Raw genomic sequence first — 19,209 nt, forward strand, 5'->3', positions numbered from 1 at the left:
TTTACAGTAGTTTTCCATTCACAACAGTGTCAAAAGCTTTCCTGAAATCCAAATATATATCAAAATTATTTTTTGCATCCAGTTCCTTTGTAACCACATCATAAAATCCAATCAAATTTGTCAGACAGGACTTTCCCTTATCAAACCCATGCTGCGTCTGAATTATTGCTGCAGTCTTGTCTAGATGATCCTGCAATGCATCTTTAACTAGTGACACCCTTAATTATGTGGTACTACACTTAAGGTGATAGAAAATGAAAAAGACCTGGGACTAATTGTGCAGCCAGATATGAAGTTTTCTGAGCAATGCAGACACGCTGCCAGGGCAGGTCATGGGGTTTTGTCAATGATATATAGGAATTTTGTTAGCAGAGAGAAGGAAGTGATTGTCCCTCTGTATAAGGCAATGTTCAGGCCGTGCCTTGAGTACTGCATACAGGTCTGGAGGCCTCATTTTAGGAAGGATGTACAGAGCATGTACAGAGAAGGGCAACAAGATTGGTGAGGGCAATGAAGGGATCCTCTTACCAAGAGAGGCTTAAGTTCTGCATATTGCAGTGGCTGGAGACTAGGTACCTGCGCAGTGATCTGATTGAGGTGTATAAGGCCTTGAATGGGTTCAGCACGCTGAATTCTGATGGGATCCTTCCACTTGTTCAGATTACGAACCTAAGGGGGCATAAATTCAAATTAAGAAAAGGCAGATGTAGAATAGATGTGCGGAAATTTGCCTTTAGCCAGTGGGTGGTTAATTGCTGGAACAAACTTCCATCTGTCGTTGCGTAAGTTGATAGGTTAAATAAATTTAAGGAGGAACTCGATAGGCGTTTGGAGGGAATGATGTGTTTTTTTTTGGCTGATGCTGCATAAGCTCATACACTTGCTTTCTTACATCACATGCCACTACTACTCCATTTTACCCAGAACAGAAGTTAAACGAACTGGTCAATTACTTGTGTCACCCTTCGATTCCCCCTTTGTGAATTAGGTATACATTTGCACATCTCCAGTCAGTGGGGAACTCCCCTGCATCCAAGGATGCTCTCATAATTATGGTAAGGGTTTGTTTAACTACTTTGCCGCCTCCTTTAATATAACTGGACAGATCCCATCCACTCCAGGTGCCTTTCTTATGTTTAACTTCAACAATTTTTCTTCCACTTTGTTCTCAGTTATTATACAAGCATTAAGCACCTTGCTACAATTTGATAACCTTTTGGCATTTTCAAACCTTAATAACTCCTCATGTGTGAATGTAGATGCAAAATACTCATTCTGTTTGTTTGCTATCTGAGCAGGATCATCAACAGTCAAATCACTGATATCAAGTGGACCAGTCAGATTCATCTCCTTCCTTTTAGAGTTTATATAAGTAAAGAAATTCTTGCTGTTTTTCTTAGCATCCTTTGCTAAAGATTTCTCATAATCTGTCTTCACCTGCCTAACCTCCTTTGTGACTTGATTACAGACTAGCTTATGTCTGACATAGGCTTCTGTGTCGCCTGATAATTTAAATGCATCCCATGCATTTTTCTTCTCTGTCATGAGTCTCAGTTCATTTGATAACCATTTAGGCCTAAACCTTGAACAATATTTCTTAATAGGAAGAAACTTTTAGTAGCTTCCACAATTAATTCCTTGCTGTTGGTAACACTAACATCATTCTTTGCTGTTGGTAACACTAACATCATCAGTTGATCCTACAGAATTTAAAAACTGTCTGAGACCACTGTAGTCACCTTTTACGGAAGCAAAAGGTGACTACAGTGACCTTTTACGGAAGCAAAAACCCTTTCCTTTACCTCTGATGGCAGTGTGATGATATTTCTATTTCAATTTGCAGAAGATTACATATAATTCAAATATCTTTCACATGTAATGAAAAACTTCATAAATTAAGGGAATTTTAATTATAAAGTGATTTTTTTTTTTTTTTTTTTTTTTTTTTTTTGTAATTCTAACTCAAATAAATAGCATTAGTAACGGTACATGATGCAAGAAAACAAGCTTATACAGCATCAGCCAAAAAAAAACAAACCTCATTTCACCCATCCACTCGCTTCAAATGTACTGCGTACAATTACAATATTGTAAATACCCGGAAGCTATTCCTCTGTATACCATAATTTACTATTTTGGTACCAATAGACAGACTTTTCAAAACATATTTTTGCAGATTTGTTTTGGTTTTACGAGTTGTTTTTGAAACATATTTTTCTTGTAAAACTTCAATTTTTAGATCAAACGTGTACGTTTCAATAGGCTTAATATTATTAACGCCAAAACGATATACCTTTCTGCGAGGGAGTAAAGCAGATCCTGGAATGACTGCTATGTAAATTAATTCTGTTCAAAATTATCCAATAAATTATTGTGTACCAAGAATTGAGAAAGTGTTTTGCACTCTAATTTATAAAAAGCACTTAAGAGACAAAAACAGACAAGAAACAAAAAATTACACAAATATGTGAAATTTCTTATAGCAAAGAATGTATTTTAGATATTCATAAAGTTTTTAGATATTCAAAAATTACACAAATAATAACAGATATCTACACCTGATATATGCTTTTCCCCTTTTTTCCAAAAAATAGATGGAACTGGAAACCCACTTGCTTCACATGTTAAAGAAGCTTCATTGCTCTCCAAAACATTAATCTCTTGAAGCACTTTATTAATAATGGGAGGATCTATAAAATAATGAATGTATGCTTAATATCAACCAACATGCAAAGAATATTATATTCAAAAACTTTAGCCCAATATACATGTGTTATGAAATTAAATAAATTATGAATTCATTCAAAGTATTTAGAGTGAGGTAGATAAAGTACTTAGTTTTTTTTTCCTTTACAATGAGCAACAGAATCATAACAGATAGAGTAAGTAAAGAGAGGAATGGTATTATACACTTCACGTAAATTTTTTCCTAAATTTTTCTGATTCTAACATTAAATGATTCATAAAACAGTTAAAAAGTCCAACTAATACTAAGCATAAAATTTCATCTCTGTAGTTTACCAATATAGGAATTATTTGGTTATACTTACAATAAACTATTAATGTAGACATATGTGATGCAACACCAGCAATATTCTCAGCAACACAGGTATAGTTTCCTGCATCATGAAAGGCTACATTATGAATGATTAGACTTCCTTCATCATCTATATTTTGTAAATTTGAGAGCATACCATTATCTCTTTTCCAGATGATTTCTGGAAGAGGATAACCAGATGCTAAACATGGAATGCTAATGTTATCTCCACGAATTGATCTCAGATTGCTTTGGCCAGCATATGTTATTGACGGAGGTACTGAAAAAAAATCATTCTTATTTATTTGAAAACATAAATACAAATTAAATAAAAATTGAAAAAATCTTTAGGTTGTTTCACTAAACTCAAAATATAAGAAAAGCTACCTTATTTAATGGATGAGATGGACAAAATAATGGTAAATGATGCAACAAAGCAAGCTCGTAACATCAAGCAAGCTTACAAAGGCTGCTGTAGGTGAGTGGTCAGGTGCGTGGGTGCATAAGCACACATGCCTTGAGTGACCGGAGTTCAAGCCTGTGACTGCTAAATACGGTTCTGTTTCTTGTATTCTCTCTATATTGTGAACTTCTCTGACCACTTGGTCGTCCCGGAGTATAAACAGAAAATTTATTTATTTATCAGCCAAAAAAAAAAGACACAGTTCACCCATCCGTATGCTCCATGAATTTGTCTAGTTTTCCTTTGAATTTATTCAACCCATCCACCTCCACAACAACAGATGGAAGCCCATTCCAACAATCAACCACCACCCACTGGCAAAAGCAAACTGCTGATCAGTTAAAATGATATTTCACTTCTATCCCGCACCCATCCTTCCTCAACTTGAATTTATGCCCCATTGTGGGTGTATGTATTGTACTATATCGTGCAGAAAATGAATACATTTGAACTGTGGTATGCTTTTAAAACATTAATCACAGATGCCTTGAATGCGTATATACCATTAAAAAAATACTCCACGAGGAGGGTTCCAAGTTGGATTAATAGTGAAGTTGCCACATTACTTGAGCAGAAAAAGGTGGCATGGAAAGGTTACAGAGCAATTAAAAGTACTGAAGCCTATAACAGCTACAAGGTGATGTGTAATAGAGCCACAGAAAAGGTTCAACAAGCAAAGGCAGTTTATGAGAAATCACTAGCAAACAGAGCAAAGAGGGGGGATAAAGAATTCTTCACATATATAAATGCCAAGAAGAGCAGGACAAACCAGATCGGACCTTTACATAAGGGAAAGGGGATAGTATTAAATACACCAGCTGCCACTGCAGATGAACTCAACAGTTATTTTGCATCGATATTTACAAATGAAAAACCTTTTGTGGCAATGGGAAATTGTGGGAGTGAAGTTAAAAAATATGTAATTAATGATATTGAAATTTTGCAAGATTATTTAATGAAAAATCTTTCAAGCCTACAGACCAGTAAGGCTCCTGAAGTTGATGGAATATACCCTATAATCTTAAGGGAGGCGGCAAGCGAGTGCATTGATCCATTGAGGCTAATTATGAGAGCATCACTAGACTCTGGGGAGATTCCCTTGGATTGGAAAAGTGCAAATGTATCTCCCATACATAAGGATGGCTCTAAAAGTGAAGTTGAAAATTATCGACCTGTCAGCCTGACTTCAGTTAGTAGGGAAAATCATGGAGGCAATGAACAAGGGTGGAATTCAGGATCATTTGGATCGAATTGAAATTCTCAAGGATACTCAGTATGGTTTTGTAAAGGGAAAATCATGTTTAACAAATCTGGTTCGCTATTTCAAAAGGGTCACTCACGAGCTGGATTTATAGAATAATTTCGACATTGTTTATTTAGATTTCAGCAAAGCTTTTGACTCAGTCCCACATGAGCGGTTGCTTTATAAGCTGGAACAGGTTGGAATCACTGGGAAAATCCTTATATGGATAGAAGGATGGCTTCAGGGCAGGAGGCAGAGGGTTGTGATAAATGCTATTCCTCAGATTGGGTTGATGTAAGAAGTGGGGTTCCCCAAGGATCAGTATTAGGACCACTATTGTTTTTAATTTTCATAAACGACATTGATGAAGGGATGGAGGGCGTGATGTCTAAATTTGCAGATGATGTTAAAATTGGTAGAGTAGTTAATGATCACTGTCAAGCTGAGCTTCTTCAGAGAGACCTAGATAGACTTCAGGAATGGTCAGAAAAATGGCAGCTATTCTTTAATCCAACAAAGTGTAAGGTATTACACCTGGGAAACAGAAATACCAAAATAACTTATTCGATTGGTGGAGTTCAACTAAACCCAGTACTGGAGGAAAGAGACTTGGGTGTTACGATACGGTCAGACATGAAATTCTCTGAGCATAGTAAACAAGTTGCAAGGAAGGCCCATGGTGTCCTATCGATGATCTATCGAACTTTTGCAAGTAGAGATAGGGACGTGACAATTCCATTATATAAGGCTTATGTTAGACCACACTTTGAATACTGTGTTCAAGTATGGAGACCGCACCTAAAGAAAGACATCGAACTTCTTGAAAGAGTGCAAAGACGGGTAACTCGCCTGGTGAGATCGGCAAAAGGGTGTCCTTATGAAGAAAGACTTCGAATATGAGGGTTGCAGAGTTTGGAAACTAGACACCTTAGAGGAGATTTGATTGAGGTGTTTAAAGCTCTGAGAGGCATCAGTAAAATGAATGAGGATGAAATTTTCAAGATTATAAATGATGCTAGAACTGGGGGACATAAATTCAAGTTAAGGGGGGAAATGTTTAGATTGGACTGCAGGAAGTTTTATTTTAGCCAGCGAGTTATAAATTACTGGAATAAGTTGCCTTCATGGGTGGTAGAGGCCGACAGTTTGGGGAAATTCAAAGGTCATCTGGATAGTACTTTCGGGTAAGGGAAGCGCATAGGATGATAGGTTTAATTTCCTTTTTTTTTTATTAATTATTATTATTTATTTATTTTTTGTTTTTATCATTGTTTTGTTCGGATTTTTTTTTTTTTTTTTTTTTTTTTGGCTGGTGCAGCATAAGCCATAGGCTTTCTTGCACCATGCGGCCATTACTAATACTAATTCTAATACTCTCAGCAAGTGGAAGAATACCATTAACATTCAGCTTACTTAATCTATTATAGGCTTCAAAAACCTCAATCAGATCTCCCCACAGGTGCCTAGTCTCAAGACAATGCAATTTGCAGAACTGAAGCCTTTCTAGGTAAGAGAAACCTTTGTTCCCTTTGCCAATCTGGATGCCCTTCTCTGCACCCATTCCAGCAGATCTACATCCTTTAAAAAGTGAGGCCACCAGACCTGTATACAGTACTCAAGACACTGCCTAACCATGGCCTTATACAAAGGGATAATTATCTCCTTATCCCTACTAGCAAAGTTTCTGTATATTGTTGACAAAACCACATGAGCTGCCCTGGCAGCCTGTCTGCACTGATCAGAGAATTTCATATCTGATTGCACAATTACCCAAGGTCTTTTTATTTTCCAATACCCTGAATGTATACCACACAGTTAATAATTTACTGAGAGATTACTGCCACCTTTATGCAGAATCTTGCATTGTCAATGTTAAACTGCCATTTCTCAGTCCATTGAACTAATATTTCTAGAACTTGTTGCCGTAGCTCACCATGATGGCTGTCATTAATGACTCTGCCAACTTTTGTATCACTTGCAAACTTAGACATTAAGCCTGATATACCTTCATCAATATCACTGATAAATGTTGAAAACAATGATGGACCTAGCAATGAACCCTGGGGAATTCCACTAATAACATTAGTCCATGGAGAGCAATGCCCAGTGATAACCACTCTCTGCCCTCTTCCACTTAACCATCCCTTTATCCATAGTAACTTGCCCTTAATGCAACATTGCTCCAGTTTGTACAGCAGTCTTTTATGTGCAACAGTATCAAAAGACTACCTGAAATCCAAGCATATAATATCAAAATTATTTTTTGCATCCAGTTCCTTGGTCACTGCATCATAATAACATATCAGATGGATTAGACAAGACTGCAAATCCATAACAAATCCATAGGCCTAAATGGATGTCAGATGAAACTCTTAGGAAAGAAGAATAGTGCATGGGATGCATATAAATTATCGGGAAACATAGAAGCCTATGTTAGATATAAACTAGTCTGTTCTGAAGTCCCAGAGGAAGCCAGGCAAGTGAAGACAGATTACAAGAACTCTTTGGCAAAGGATGCAAAGAAAAATAGCAAAGACTTCTTTACTTATGAAAACTCTAGAATGAAGGGAATGAATCAGATTGGTTCAGTTGATATCGATGGTTCAACGGTTGATAATACTGCTCGGGTAGCTGAAAAACTGAATGAGCATTCTGCATCTACATTCACATAAAAGGAATTCTGTAAGGAAGTGGAAGCCAGAAATTTATCAAACTCTAACAGGGAGCTAAATGATTCTGTAATAAATGAGACCAAAGTGGAGGAGAAAATGTTGAGTTAAACATAAGAACGGCACCTGGGATGGAGGGTATCTATTAAGTTATATTAAAGGAAGCAGCAAAGCAAGTAAATAAACCCTTAGCCATAATTATGAGAGCATCCTTGGATTCAGGGGAGGACCTCACGGACTGGAGATGCGCAAATCCAATATGTCCAATTCACAAAGGGGGATCAAAGGGTGACATGAGTAATTACAGACCTATAAGTTTAACATCTGTTCCAGGGAAAATAATGGAGTCACTGATTAAAGAAGCATTGCAGAATCATCTAGACAAAACTGCAGTTATAGTTCAGATGCAAAATGAGTTTGGTACCAATTTGGATTGGATACTACAATGTGGTCACAAAGGAACTGGATACAAAAAATAATTTTGATACCATATACTTGGATTTCAGGAAAGCTTTAGATACTGTTGCACATGGAAGACTACTGTACACATTGGAGCAGTATGGTATTAAGGGCAAGTTGCTGCTATGGATAAAAGAATGATTGAGTGGGAGAAGACAGAGTGGTATTCAATGGACACTGCTCTTCGTGGACTAATGTTATTAGTGGACCCCGCCAGGGTTCAGTATTGGGCCCATTGTTGTTTTCTGTATTTATCAATGATATTGATGAAGGTATATCAGACTTAATGTCCAAGTTTGTACACTCCTGCATGCTACACGCAGTAGCATACTGTAGGTAACAGTATGCTACTGCAACAGGATCTATAAAAGTTGGGTAGAAGGACCGAGGGGTGGTAACTGAAGTTTAACATTAATAAATGCAAGATACTACATACAGGTAGCAGTAACCCCAAAATAACATCCCAACTGTGCGGTATTACACTCAGGTTAGTGGAGAAAGAAAAAGACCTGGGGTAATTGTGTAGTCAGATATGAAGTTTCCTAGGCAGCTCATGGGGGTCTTGTTAATGATATACAGGAATTTTTCTAGCAGAGATAAGGAGGTGATTATCCCTTTATATAAGGTAGTGGTTAGGCCACACCTTGAGCTGCATAGAGGTCTGGAAGCCACATTTTAGGAAGGATGTAGAGCTGCTGGAATGAGTACAGGGAATTGCAATGAAATTGGTGAGGGGAAAAAAGGGTTGTGCTTACCAAGAAAGGCTGAAGTTCTGCAAATTGCAGCATCTGGAGCCTAAGCACCTGTGAGTGGCTGAGATCTGACTGAGATATAAGACCTTGAATGTTTGAGTAAGCTGAATGCTGATGGGATTCTTCCTCTTGCTCAGATTTTGCATCTGAGGGGGGCATAAATTCTAGTTGAGGAAAGGCAGTTGTAGAATAGATGTGCACAAATTTTCTTTTAGCCAGCAGGTGGTTGATTGCCAGATCAAACTTCCATCAGTCGTTGTGGAAGTTGATAACTTAAATAAATTCAAGAAAGAACTGGACAAACTTTTTGAGCAAATAGATAGGGGAAATGGGAAAGTGGTTTTTTTTTTTTTTGCCTGATGCTGTATAAGCTTTGTCTTGCATCACACGCCTCTACTCAGGCCATATTAAGGATGAAACAGGTCCCCCCAGCCATATTTAAATTTGAGGCTCTTTAACATATATATTACACACACATACATGGGTGCCAGCAGTGTGGTGCAAGTGCACCACATTTGGATTTTAAAGCAATACACAATTTTTAATATTTTCATTAATTTATTGCAACATAAGATGTTGCATGTATTTGAAAATTTGGTGTATTCACACATACATATAAATGCAAATATGTATTTGCATTTATATGTATTCACACATACATATAAATGCAAATACTATATATGCTTTTATATTTATAGTGTGAATAATAATTCCATCATAAAAATGTAAACTAAGAGGTCAAAAATGTTTTGTTTTTTTGACTTGAAAAATAAAGTAATAATAAAAACAATTTAAAGAAACTTTTAACTTATTTATTGTACAATAAAAAGGTATAAGAATAAAATTTAAACACTTAAGTTTAAGAATGCTTTTATATTGCACATCTTGGTTTACTAGCATAATAACTAATAATAATAAAAAATCATTATTATTATTCTTAATAGAAATTTTTATAGCTACTTTAGAAAATTTTTACACTGAAAATGTGACCCCTCTTAGGGTGAGGTTCCCAGCCATGGCTGGTTTGGCCGTAGCATTAACCTTGCCCTGACTCTACTAATGCTAAACCATTCAAAACAGGTAGATTATCAGTTAAAATGTCCAGAATGGGTTAAATAATTGCTCTTTGTTTTTCCAGGAATCTGGGCTTATTTTCTGCAGAAAATTATATTTCTAGCTTGGAAGGTTGTTCAGTTAATTTCTTTCCCCATCTCATTTTCGGGGTTTGTACATTTTGTACATATAATACACCTAGTCATTACGGTGTCCTACATTGGGGAAAGCTTGTATCTATGAATGCATCATGCAGGATGCTTATAGAAGAATATGGACTTCTGCACCCTTGGCCACTTTGGTGTGGTTTTTTTTTTTTTTTTTTTGTTTTTTTTAATTCTCTCATAATTGTTTTAAAATTCATGATTCACACTGTCGGAACTCCATTCAAGGTCATTTCTCCAGGAATTAGATTTGCATCCTAAAACTGCCTGACCCATCCCATTTATTCTATATTTTTATGTTCACTTTTTACTTTCTTACACACTTATTTTTTATTTTTTGTGAGCCATTAGTTTTAGAAAAGTGTAGCAAGAAACTATATTCTTCCTATACTACCTTTTTTTTATCCTTCACAAAGTTTTAGAAACCTTTTTTCTTGCTGCTTTCTACACTATTTATTTAACCTCTTGCTTTCATTTCATTAAATATATATTTTTTAATTGCCTGGGATCTCTTTTATCTTATTCTTATATTCTAAGATTTCACTACTTGTTCTTTTAGTTTTGGTTTCAGATTGACCTAGCTGCAATATCAGTTAGGAAATTCTTTTACTATCTTGTCCGTGCAGTTTCCATTGGCGCCTCCGTAGCCAGGTGGGAAGGAGCAGCAGTGCGTAGCACACGCTTCTTGATTAGACCGGGGTTCGAGCCTGTCACCAAATACGGAGGATGCGGAAAGATCAGGGAATGACCACTGCATATCCCGGAGCAATATGGCCTTAGTTGCTAATGCTCCTAAAAACCAAATAACAAACAGTTTCCATTTGTTCCTTTCTTGAGTCAACCATGAACTACATGCCTGCATTACGTGTCCTCATCCATATTTATCTCCTTATTGCCTTTACCTTTTACATTTCAAATTCTTAATTTTATTAAATTCTCCCTATTTCGCCATTTTTTAATTATAGTCTGCTTTGGCATGTGCTTTACATTAGAAACAGTGGCCCTATGTAGTCATTTTTTCATGCAATTCTGGTGGTTGACTCATGATTACAACACCAGGGTCATGTGATATATAGCAATATATTTATTTATTTTTATTTGTACATTGGTGTGTAATTTTTTTTTACATATACCTCCTTTCTTAACCTCTTCTTACCCTGTACTATTTTCTATTTTTCTTCACCCTATTTCTATTTTACACTTTTTTTTTATATTTCTTCATTCTTTTAACATCACATATTCACTTTTATTTATTATGGTTATTGGGTACTTTCTGTCTATCAGTGACCCTTGCCCATAAATATATTTTCTCTTTTTCAATTTCACTTTCTTCCATTTCCCTTTATCTTGTGTGTGCATACATATATATATATATAGACACAGAAAAACCCGATTACAACAAATACTGTTTTAACGTAATTTCAATAAATGATAATATTTCCAGGTTCCACGTTACTTCCCTCATTATTAATACTTTGTCAGTCTCCTTTGAATGAAATAGTTTTGGTGAAAAATTCAGTACAATTAATCATTTTTAAAGTCCTCTGCCTAAATTATATTGGTTACAACAAAACAAACTTTCCAAAAAAATTATGAATGAATGCCAGAGAACACAACAGTATAGTGTTCTGGAAACGTTTCACCAAAATAAAAAAAAAAAGTAATGTGTCATTACAAATTTGAGTACCTGTATAATTGCATGTACACCAATGCTAGGAGTTGAGTAAATAAATTTGATGAATTTGAGGTGTTGGTCAAAACATCAAAGGCAGATATTGTTGGGATATCAGAGATGTGGGGTCATGCAGATATAACGAATGCAGAATTGGAATTTGGGGAGTACAATGTGTACAGAAAGGATAGACAGGATAGGAAGGGAGGAGGAGTTATGCTATTAGTTAAGAAACACATAAAATCTAAGGAAATGCAGCCAGTTGACATGGGCGGACAGTGCAGTGTTCAGTCAGTTTGGTGTGACATAAGTACTGGGAAAGCAAAATTTAAAGTGGGAGTGGTGTATTATAGACCTACGACTGATGAGTATAATAAGCAATTGTGCAGAGAAATAGAGTGGGCCAGTAAATTATACTGTCTTAAAATGGAGTATTTTAATTTCCCAGATAGTGACTGGAACTTGTGGGTTGGTCCTCTCACACACTAACAAGACATTTGTAGATTTTTGGATGATTGTTTTCTACAGCAGCATGTTCTGGAGGTAACTAGAGATATAGTAATATAGTTTATCTGATTATCAGTAGTTATTCTTCATATATTAAGAATCTGCAGATAAAGGAATCAGTCGGTGGCAGTGATCACGGTGTGTTGATGTGTGATTTACTCAAAGAGGTAACTACCACCAAGGGTAAAGGGAAGGGTTTTTCCTTTTGTAAAGGTGACTACGATGGTCTGAGACAATTTTTAAATTCTATACACAGGAGAATTTGCGTTTGGAAACATCATCAGTGGGACCAACTGATGATGTTACCAACAGCAAATTCTAAATGGGAAGCATTCAAAGAATTAATCATGGAATCATACTAGGCTTTTCATACAACTAAGAAATATTGTTCAAGGTTTAGGCCTAAATGGATGTCAGATTAACTAATAAGACATGTGGCAGAAAAGAAAAATGCATGGGATACATATAAATTAACAGGTGACACAGAAGCCTATGGTAGATATAAGCTGGTCTGTAATTGTAAACTCACAAAGGAGGTTAGGCAGGCAAAGGTAAATTACGAGAAATCTTTGGCAAAGGATGCAAAGGAAAACAGCAAAGAGTTCTTTATTTATGTAAACTCTAAAAGGAAGGGGATGAATCAGATTGGTCCACTTAATATCGATGGTTCAACTGTCGGTAATCCTGTCAGGTAGCTAACAAACTGAATGAGTATTTTGCATCAACATTTACAACATTCAGGGAGGAAAATGCCAGAAGTGTATTAAACACAGGCAGTGAGCTAAATGATTTTGTAATAACTGAGAGCAAAGTAGCACAGTAGAGCAGAAATTGTTGAAAATAAACATAAGAAAGGAACCTGGGGTGGATGGGATCTATCCAGTTATATTAAAGGAGGCAGCAAAAGAAGTAAGCAAACTCTTAGCCATATTTATGAGAGCTTCCTTGGACTCAGGGGAGGTACCCATGCACTGGAGGTGTGCAAATGTAACTCCAATTCACAAAAGAGGATCAAAGGCTGACACAAGTAATTATAGACCTGTTAGTTTAACTTCTGTTCCAGGGAAATTAATAGAGACACTGGTTAAAGAAGCACTGCAGAATTATCTAGACAAGACTTCAGTTATAGTTCAGACACAGCATGGGTTTTGTCTGACCAATATGATTGATACTATGATGTGGTCACAAAGGAACTGGATGCAAAGAATAATTTTGATATCATATACTTGGATCTTAGGAAGGCTTTTGATACTGTTGCACACAGAAGACTGCTATACAAATTGGAGCAGTGTGAAGGGCAAGTTGTTGCTAGGGTAAAGGGATGGTTAATTGGGAGAAGACAGAGAGTGGTATATTTATCAATGATATTGATGAAGGTATATCAGGCTTAATGTCCAAGTTTGCAGATGGTACGAAGGTTGGCAGGGTTGTTAATGACACTAATGCAGTACACTACTGCGACAGGATCTACAAACGTGGAGTAGATGGGCTGAGAAGAAGTGGCAACTGAAGTTTAACACTGACAAATGTAAAGTACTGAATATGGGTAGTTACCCCAGAATAATGTATCAACTGTGTGGTACTACACTGACAGTGGTAGAGTGAAAAGGACCTGGGGGTAATTGTGCAGGCAGATATGAAGTTTTCTGAGCAGTGCAGTTGGTCTGCAAGAGTAAGCTCATGGCTTGTCAATGATATACAGGAATTTTTCTAGCAGGGATAAGGAGGTGATTATCCCCTTGTATAAGGCAATGGTCAGGCCACACCTTGAGTACTGTATACAGGTCCAGAGACCTCATTTTAGGAAGAATGTAGAACTGTTGGAATGAGTACAAAGAAGGGAACAAAGTTAGTGAATGGAGTGAAGGGTTGCTCTTATGAAGAAAGGGTTAAGTTTTGCAAATTACATTGTCTGGAGACTAGGCACCTGCGAGGTGATCTCATTGAGGTGTATAAGGCCTTGAATGTTTTGAGCAAGCTCAATGCTGTTGGGATTCATCATTTTTCCAGATTAATTGCCGGAGGGGGTATAAATTCAATTTGAAGAAAGTCAATTGTAGAATAGATGTGCAAAAATTTGCCTTTAGCCAGCAGGTGGTTGATTGCTGGAACAAACTTCCATTTGTTGTTGTAGAAGTTGACAGCTTAAATTCAAGGCAGAACTAGACAAACATTTGGAGTGAATGGATAGGATGAAATGGGAAGGGCTCTTTTTTCTTTTTTTTCTTTTCTTTTTTTTGGCTGATGCTGTATATTCTTGCATCATATTCCTCTACTAATGGTAATGCTAATAATTACTTTTCTTCTTTATTTTGTATTGTAAATTTTTTTCAAAATTGCTCAAATCAATAAAGAAAAGCAATTGGATTAATGAAACTACTAATTTTTTCACTATTTCAAGCCTTTTGTTTACTTTCACTCAATTAAAAAAAAAAAGTGGCAGAATTATTAGTCAGATTTAATTTGTGCAAGCTGAATCCACATATTTTCTATTGTATTAAATGAATTTTCATTAATGCAGGGAAAAAAAAATTTAGCAATTAGAAACAAAATTGATGTATTAATATGTGAAAAAGTAACAATCCACTGTTATATATATATACAGTACAGTACCAAAATACAGCACAGTTTCTCCCTGTATGGGGAAAACTGTACTGTATTTTTGAATGTGTGGTATTTCTTATAAATATAATATGATTTCAAAACGATATTATATAAACAAAATATCTTTACTTTTGTGGTACATGTATTTGTCATTTTATTATTATTGATATTATAGTGTATTCAAATAATATTAATCATAAATTACTACTTCTATGCATTTCAAAAGTGTAGCAATGGTACAGCAGAATTTATCTGAATTTAAATAATTTTCAGTGATATTCATTATAATAAAATTTCGGTACAACGAAATGATTTTTACACCCCTACAAAATTTGTTTTAATGGACTTACTGTATATACAGGGTAATTCACTACCACTGAGACAAACTTGCAGGAGGTGTAGGGGGTACAAAGACGAATCGGAATCACATAGCATTGCAGGATCCGAAATGCCTTCGTCGTGTGGTAGAGGATGTTGAACGGGAGGTCGCATGAACAGTGATCACGCTGGAAGTCAGCATTTGCGAACTGGTTCCCGAGGCAGTAGGATGGATGAGTATTCAAACGTTGAACTGGCTGACATGCACCTCGCATATGGAGCTGCGGACTGTAACGGGCGCGCCACTCTGCGCTTGTACCAGGAACGTTTCCCGCACAGGTGTGCTCCTCATCATACGATTTTAATCATATGATGAGAAGGTTACGTGAGACTGGTTGTTTCACGAGAGGTACCATGAATCAAGAGCGAATGACAAGGATGCCAGACAATGAGGAGAATGTCCTATGTCTTGCAGAAGGCAATCCGAGTACGAGTACGCGAGCGATAGGCCAACAATTGGGTATTTCCCAATCCACTGTATGGAGGATACTGTCAACAAACCAAATGAGTTCATACCATTTGCAACACGTCCAATCATTGGAGCCTGCGGTTATCCACTCCGGAGGACTTTTGCTACTTTGTTTCTTCAACAGAAATGGTTCGCAAATGCTGACTTCCAGCGGGATTGCTGTTCACGCGACCTCCCGTTCAACATCCTCTACCACATGACGAAGGCATTTTGGACCCTGCAATGCTATGTGATTCCAATTCGTCTTTGGGCCCCCTACACCTCCTGCAATTTGTGGCATTGGTAGTGAATCACCCTGTATGTGTGTATGTGGGCACACACACATATAAATATTAGATACTATTATTCATTTTTGTTTTCAAGTTTATAAAATCATTAAAGATGTAAAATTTAAAAGTTAAGAGAAGTACAAAGGAAGTCCTGCATGAAAATAATAGTTGCGCAACACTGACAAACACTTTCCCCGTATAATTCTGAGTAAAAGAAAACCAAAATTTGTTAACTTTTGGTTCTCTTACTCGAGGTCAATAGCTATTTACTTCCAAAAGCTATTGAAGTGTATCTATGTAAAAGAAAGTTCACAGCCATTGCACAATCAACATTTCAAAGTGGAACCTGAGAGAGCCCATGACCACCACAAAGTTAAAAAAAGAAAGGAATCAGGAAATCCAGGAACAGAGCCAAATTTTCTGCCCTACTTTCACTGTTATTCCAAGGACTGCACCTAAAAGATATTACACAGTTCAAATATTCAGTTCAAACATTACTCGTAAAATCTGAAAACACCAAAGAAAAATTGTCATATTCACAAATAAAAAAAAATTACATCATTTTTTAGAAATGTAATACAAATGCAGAGCCAATAAACAAAACTGATTATACATTTTGTTTTAATTTGTAAGCTTAAATATAAAACAATTATTATCATTTTAAAAAAAAAAGAAAAAAAACCTTACCCAGTACAATCAGAGTAAGTTTCTGGGAAGCATTGCCTGCTGTATTAAATGCTTCACATATATATTCACCAGCATCAGTCAACTGTGGCTGAAATCGAAGGCCTCCATTATTCAGTTGTGTAACACCTAATTTATTTGGATATATAAGGCTATCTCCTATTTTCCACTGAATCTGTGCTGGAGGAACAGCATACACTTTGCATGGAAGAGTGACTGTATCTCCTTCTATGACTTGAAAAACATCTTTATCTTTTGAAATTTTGGGAGGTACTGAAATAAATCAAACAATAATAAAATGTCAATTACCAATAACACTGCACTGAGAATATACAGATCCTAAGGTTATTTACATACTCTTTAGTTTTATTTATGTCATATAGATGACATAAATAAAGTCCTGTGTCATATAGATGACACAGGCATATCTAAAGGCATGTGCCCAATAACATAAATTGCATCACAAATTCTCTTTTCTTCTATGTTTCCTAACTGAATCATTAATGCTCACATTTTGTGCCAGTTTCTTAATAAGTCAGGTCTTGCTTTATGACTGTCCACTTTTATAACAGTTTTCTAGAGTGGAAACAAAGTGGAACAAGATCAATTGTTTAAAAAATATACTAAGAGAAATTATAGTGAAGCTCCTTTGCAAATATGAATTGAAATAGGCCTCTGCTCTTAGGATTCATTATAAGGATATTTATTTAGCTTGCTGAGAAAAACAGATAACATAGGTTTTAGGTAAAAACTCTTTAATAGAAACAAGTTAAAGTACATTTTAAATAAGATAAAAATAAAGTAAACAAGTCACCAAAGCTGTCAGACAGAAGTTGTCCTTTCTCAGTGGGAAAGCGTTATTGTAAAAAAGCGTTAAATACAAAAAATAATAGAGAATGCCCAGCCATGGTGGTCAGGCAAGGTAAAACGTGTGCCACAGGTGCAGAAACAATTAGCAGCTGGAAGAAGAGGCTTGTGGTTTTAACAGCAATGCTTGGGTATGCTGTGTGCACCAACATTTATCATTCAGGAGGATGGCTGCTTCAATGATGGGGGTGGATGCAACCTCCTTTGTTCCGGTTAAAGGAATTGTGACAACAAGATGTGGAGCGATTCCAACCAGATGCAACAATGGTAGTGGCAGGATTAGTCGATAATTTTAACGTTGCAGCATGGGTCGATGTCATGCTGAATAGACCAGAAGTGCTTCGTGATCGCTGAGTGTTCTAAATCCACAGAACAGATTGCTCTCTCATGCTTGGAAACTTTATCTGTGAGCCTTCTGCCAGATTAGTATTAGTAACGGCCGTATGGTGCAAGAAAGCCTATGGCTTATGCTGCACCAGCCAAAAAAAAAAAAAAAAAAAAAAAAAAAATTATAAAAAATAAATAAATAACTAAATAATAGTAATTAATAAAAAAAAAAAAAAAAAAAGGAAATTAAACCTATCATCCAATGCGCTTCCCTTACCCGAAAGTACTATCCAGATGACCTTTGAATTTCCCCAAACTGTCAGCCTCTACCACCCATGAAGGCAACTTATTCCAGTAATTTATAACTCGCTGGCTAAAATAAAACTTCCTGCAGTCCAATCTAAACATTTCCCCCCGTAACTTGAATTTATGTCCCCTAGTTATAGCATCATTTATAATCTTGAAAATTTCGTCCTCATTCATTTTACTGATGCCTCTCAGAGCCTTAAACACCTCAATCAAATCTCCTCTAAGGTGTCTAGTTTCCAAATTCTGCAACCCACATATTCAACGTCTTTCTTCATCAGGACGCCATTTTGCCGATCTCACCAGGCGAGTTACCCATCTTTGCACCCTTTCAAGAAGCTCGATGTCTTTCTTTAGGTGCAGTCTCCATACTTGAACACAGTATTCCAAGTGTGGTCTAACATAAGCCTTATATAATGGGATTATCACGTCTCTATCTCTACTTGCAAAAGTTTGATAGATCATCGATAGGACACCATGGGCCTTCCTTGCAACCTGTTTACAATGCTCAGAGAATTTCATGTCTGACCGTATTGTAACACCCAAGTCCCTTTCCTCCAGTACTGGGTTTAGTTGAACTCCACCAAGTGAATAAGTTTTTTTGGGATTACTGTTTCCCAGGTGTAATACCTTACACTTTGTTGGATTAAAGCATAGCTGCCATTTTTCTGACCATTCCTGAAGTCTATCTAGGTCTCTCTGAAGAAGCTCAGCTTGACAGTGATCATTAACTACTCTACCAATTTTAACATCATCTGCAAATTTAGACATCACGCCCTCTATTCCTTCATCAATGTCATTTATGAAAATTAAAAACAACAGTGGTCCTAATACTGATCCTTGGGGAACTTATACAGCAACCGCTCATGTGGGACTGAGTCAAAAGCTTTGCTGAAATCTAAATAAACAATGTCGAAATTATTCCCTAAATCCAGCTCGTGAGTGACCCTTTCGAAATAGCGAACCAGATTTGTTAAACATGATTTTCCCTTTACAAAACCACGCTGAGTATCCTTGAGAATTTCAGTTCGATCCAAATGATCCTGAATTCCACCCTTGTTCATTGCCTCCATGATTTTCCCTACTACTGAAGTCAGACTGACAGGTCGATAATTTCCAACTTCACTTTTAGAGCCACCCTTATGTATGGGAGATACATTTGCACTTTTCCAATCCAAGGGAATCTCCCCAGAGTCTAGTGATGCTCTCATAATTAGCCTCAATGGGTCAATGCACTCGCTTGCCGCCTCCCTTAAGATTATAGGGTATATTCCATCAACTCCAGG

The 19,209-nt window shown here is 36.5% G+C and overlaps 1 protein-coding gene across 1 annotated transcript in view; it reads right to left on the bottom strand.

Annotated features, from left to right (window-relative positions):
* The window catches only part of LOC150087903 (hemicentin-1-like), a 1,496,027-nt gene that overhangs the window by 1,224,996 nt on the left and 251,822 nt on the right, over nt 1-19,209 (bottom strand). Inside the window, exons 17-19 of the mRNA XM_090369959.1 lie at nt 16,427-16,696; nt 3,051-3,317; nt 2,559-2,690 (exon numbers count right to left, since the gene is read on the bottom strand). Coding sequence (XP_090226085.1) covers nt 2,559-2,690; nt 3,051-3,317; nt 16,427-16,696 — 669 coding nt within the window. The remainder of the gene's footprint in view (nt 1-2,558; nt 2,691-3,050; nt 3,318-16,426; nt 16,697-19,209) is intronic.

Source organism: Mastigoproctus giganteus, chromosome 3, assembly GCF_048544385.1.
Source record: "Mastigoproctus giganteus isolate SK-2022 chromosome 3, ASM4854438v1, whole genome shotgun sequence".
Lineage (NCBI taxonomy): Eukaryota > Metazoa > Arthropoda > Arachnida > Uropygi > Thelyphonidae > Mastigoproctus > Mastigoproctus giganteus.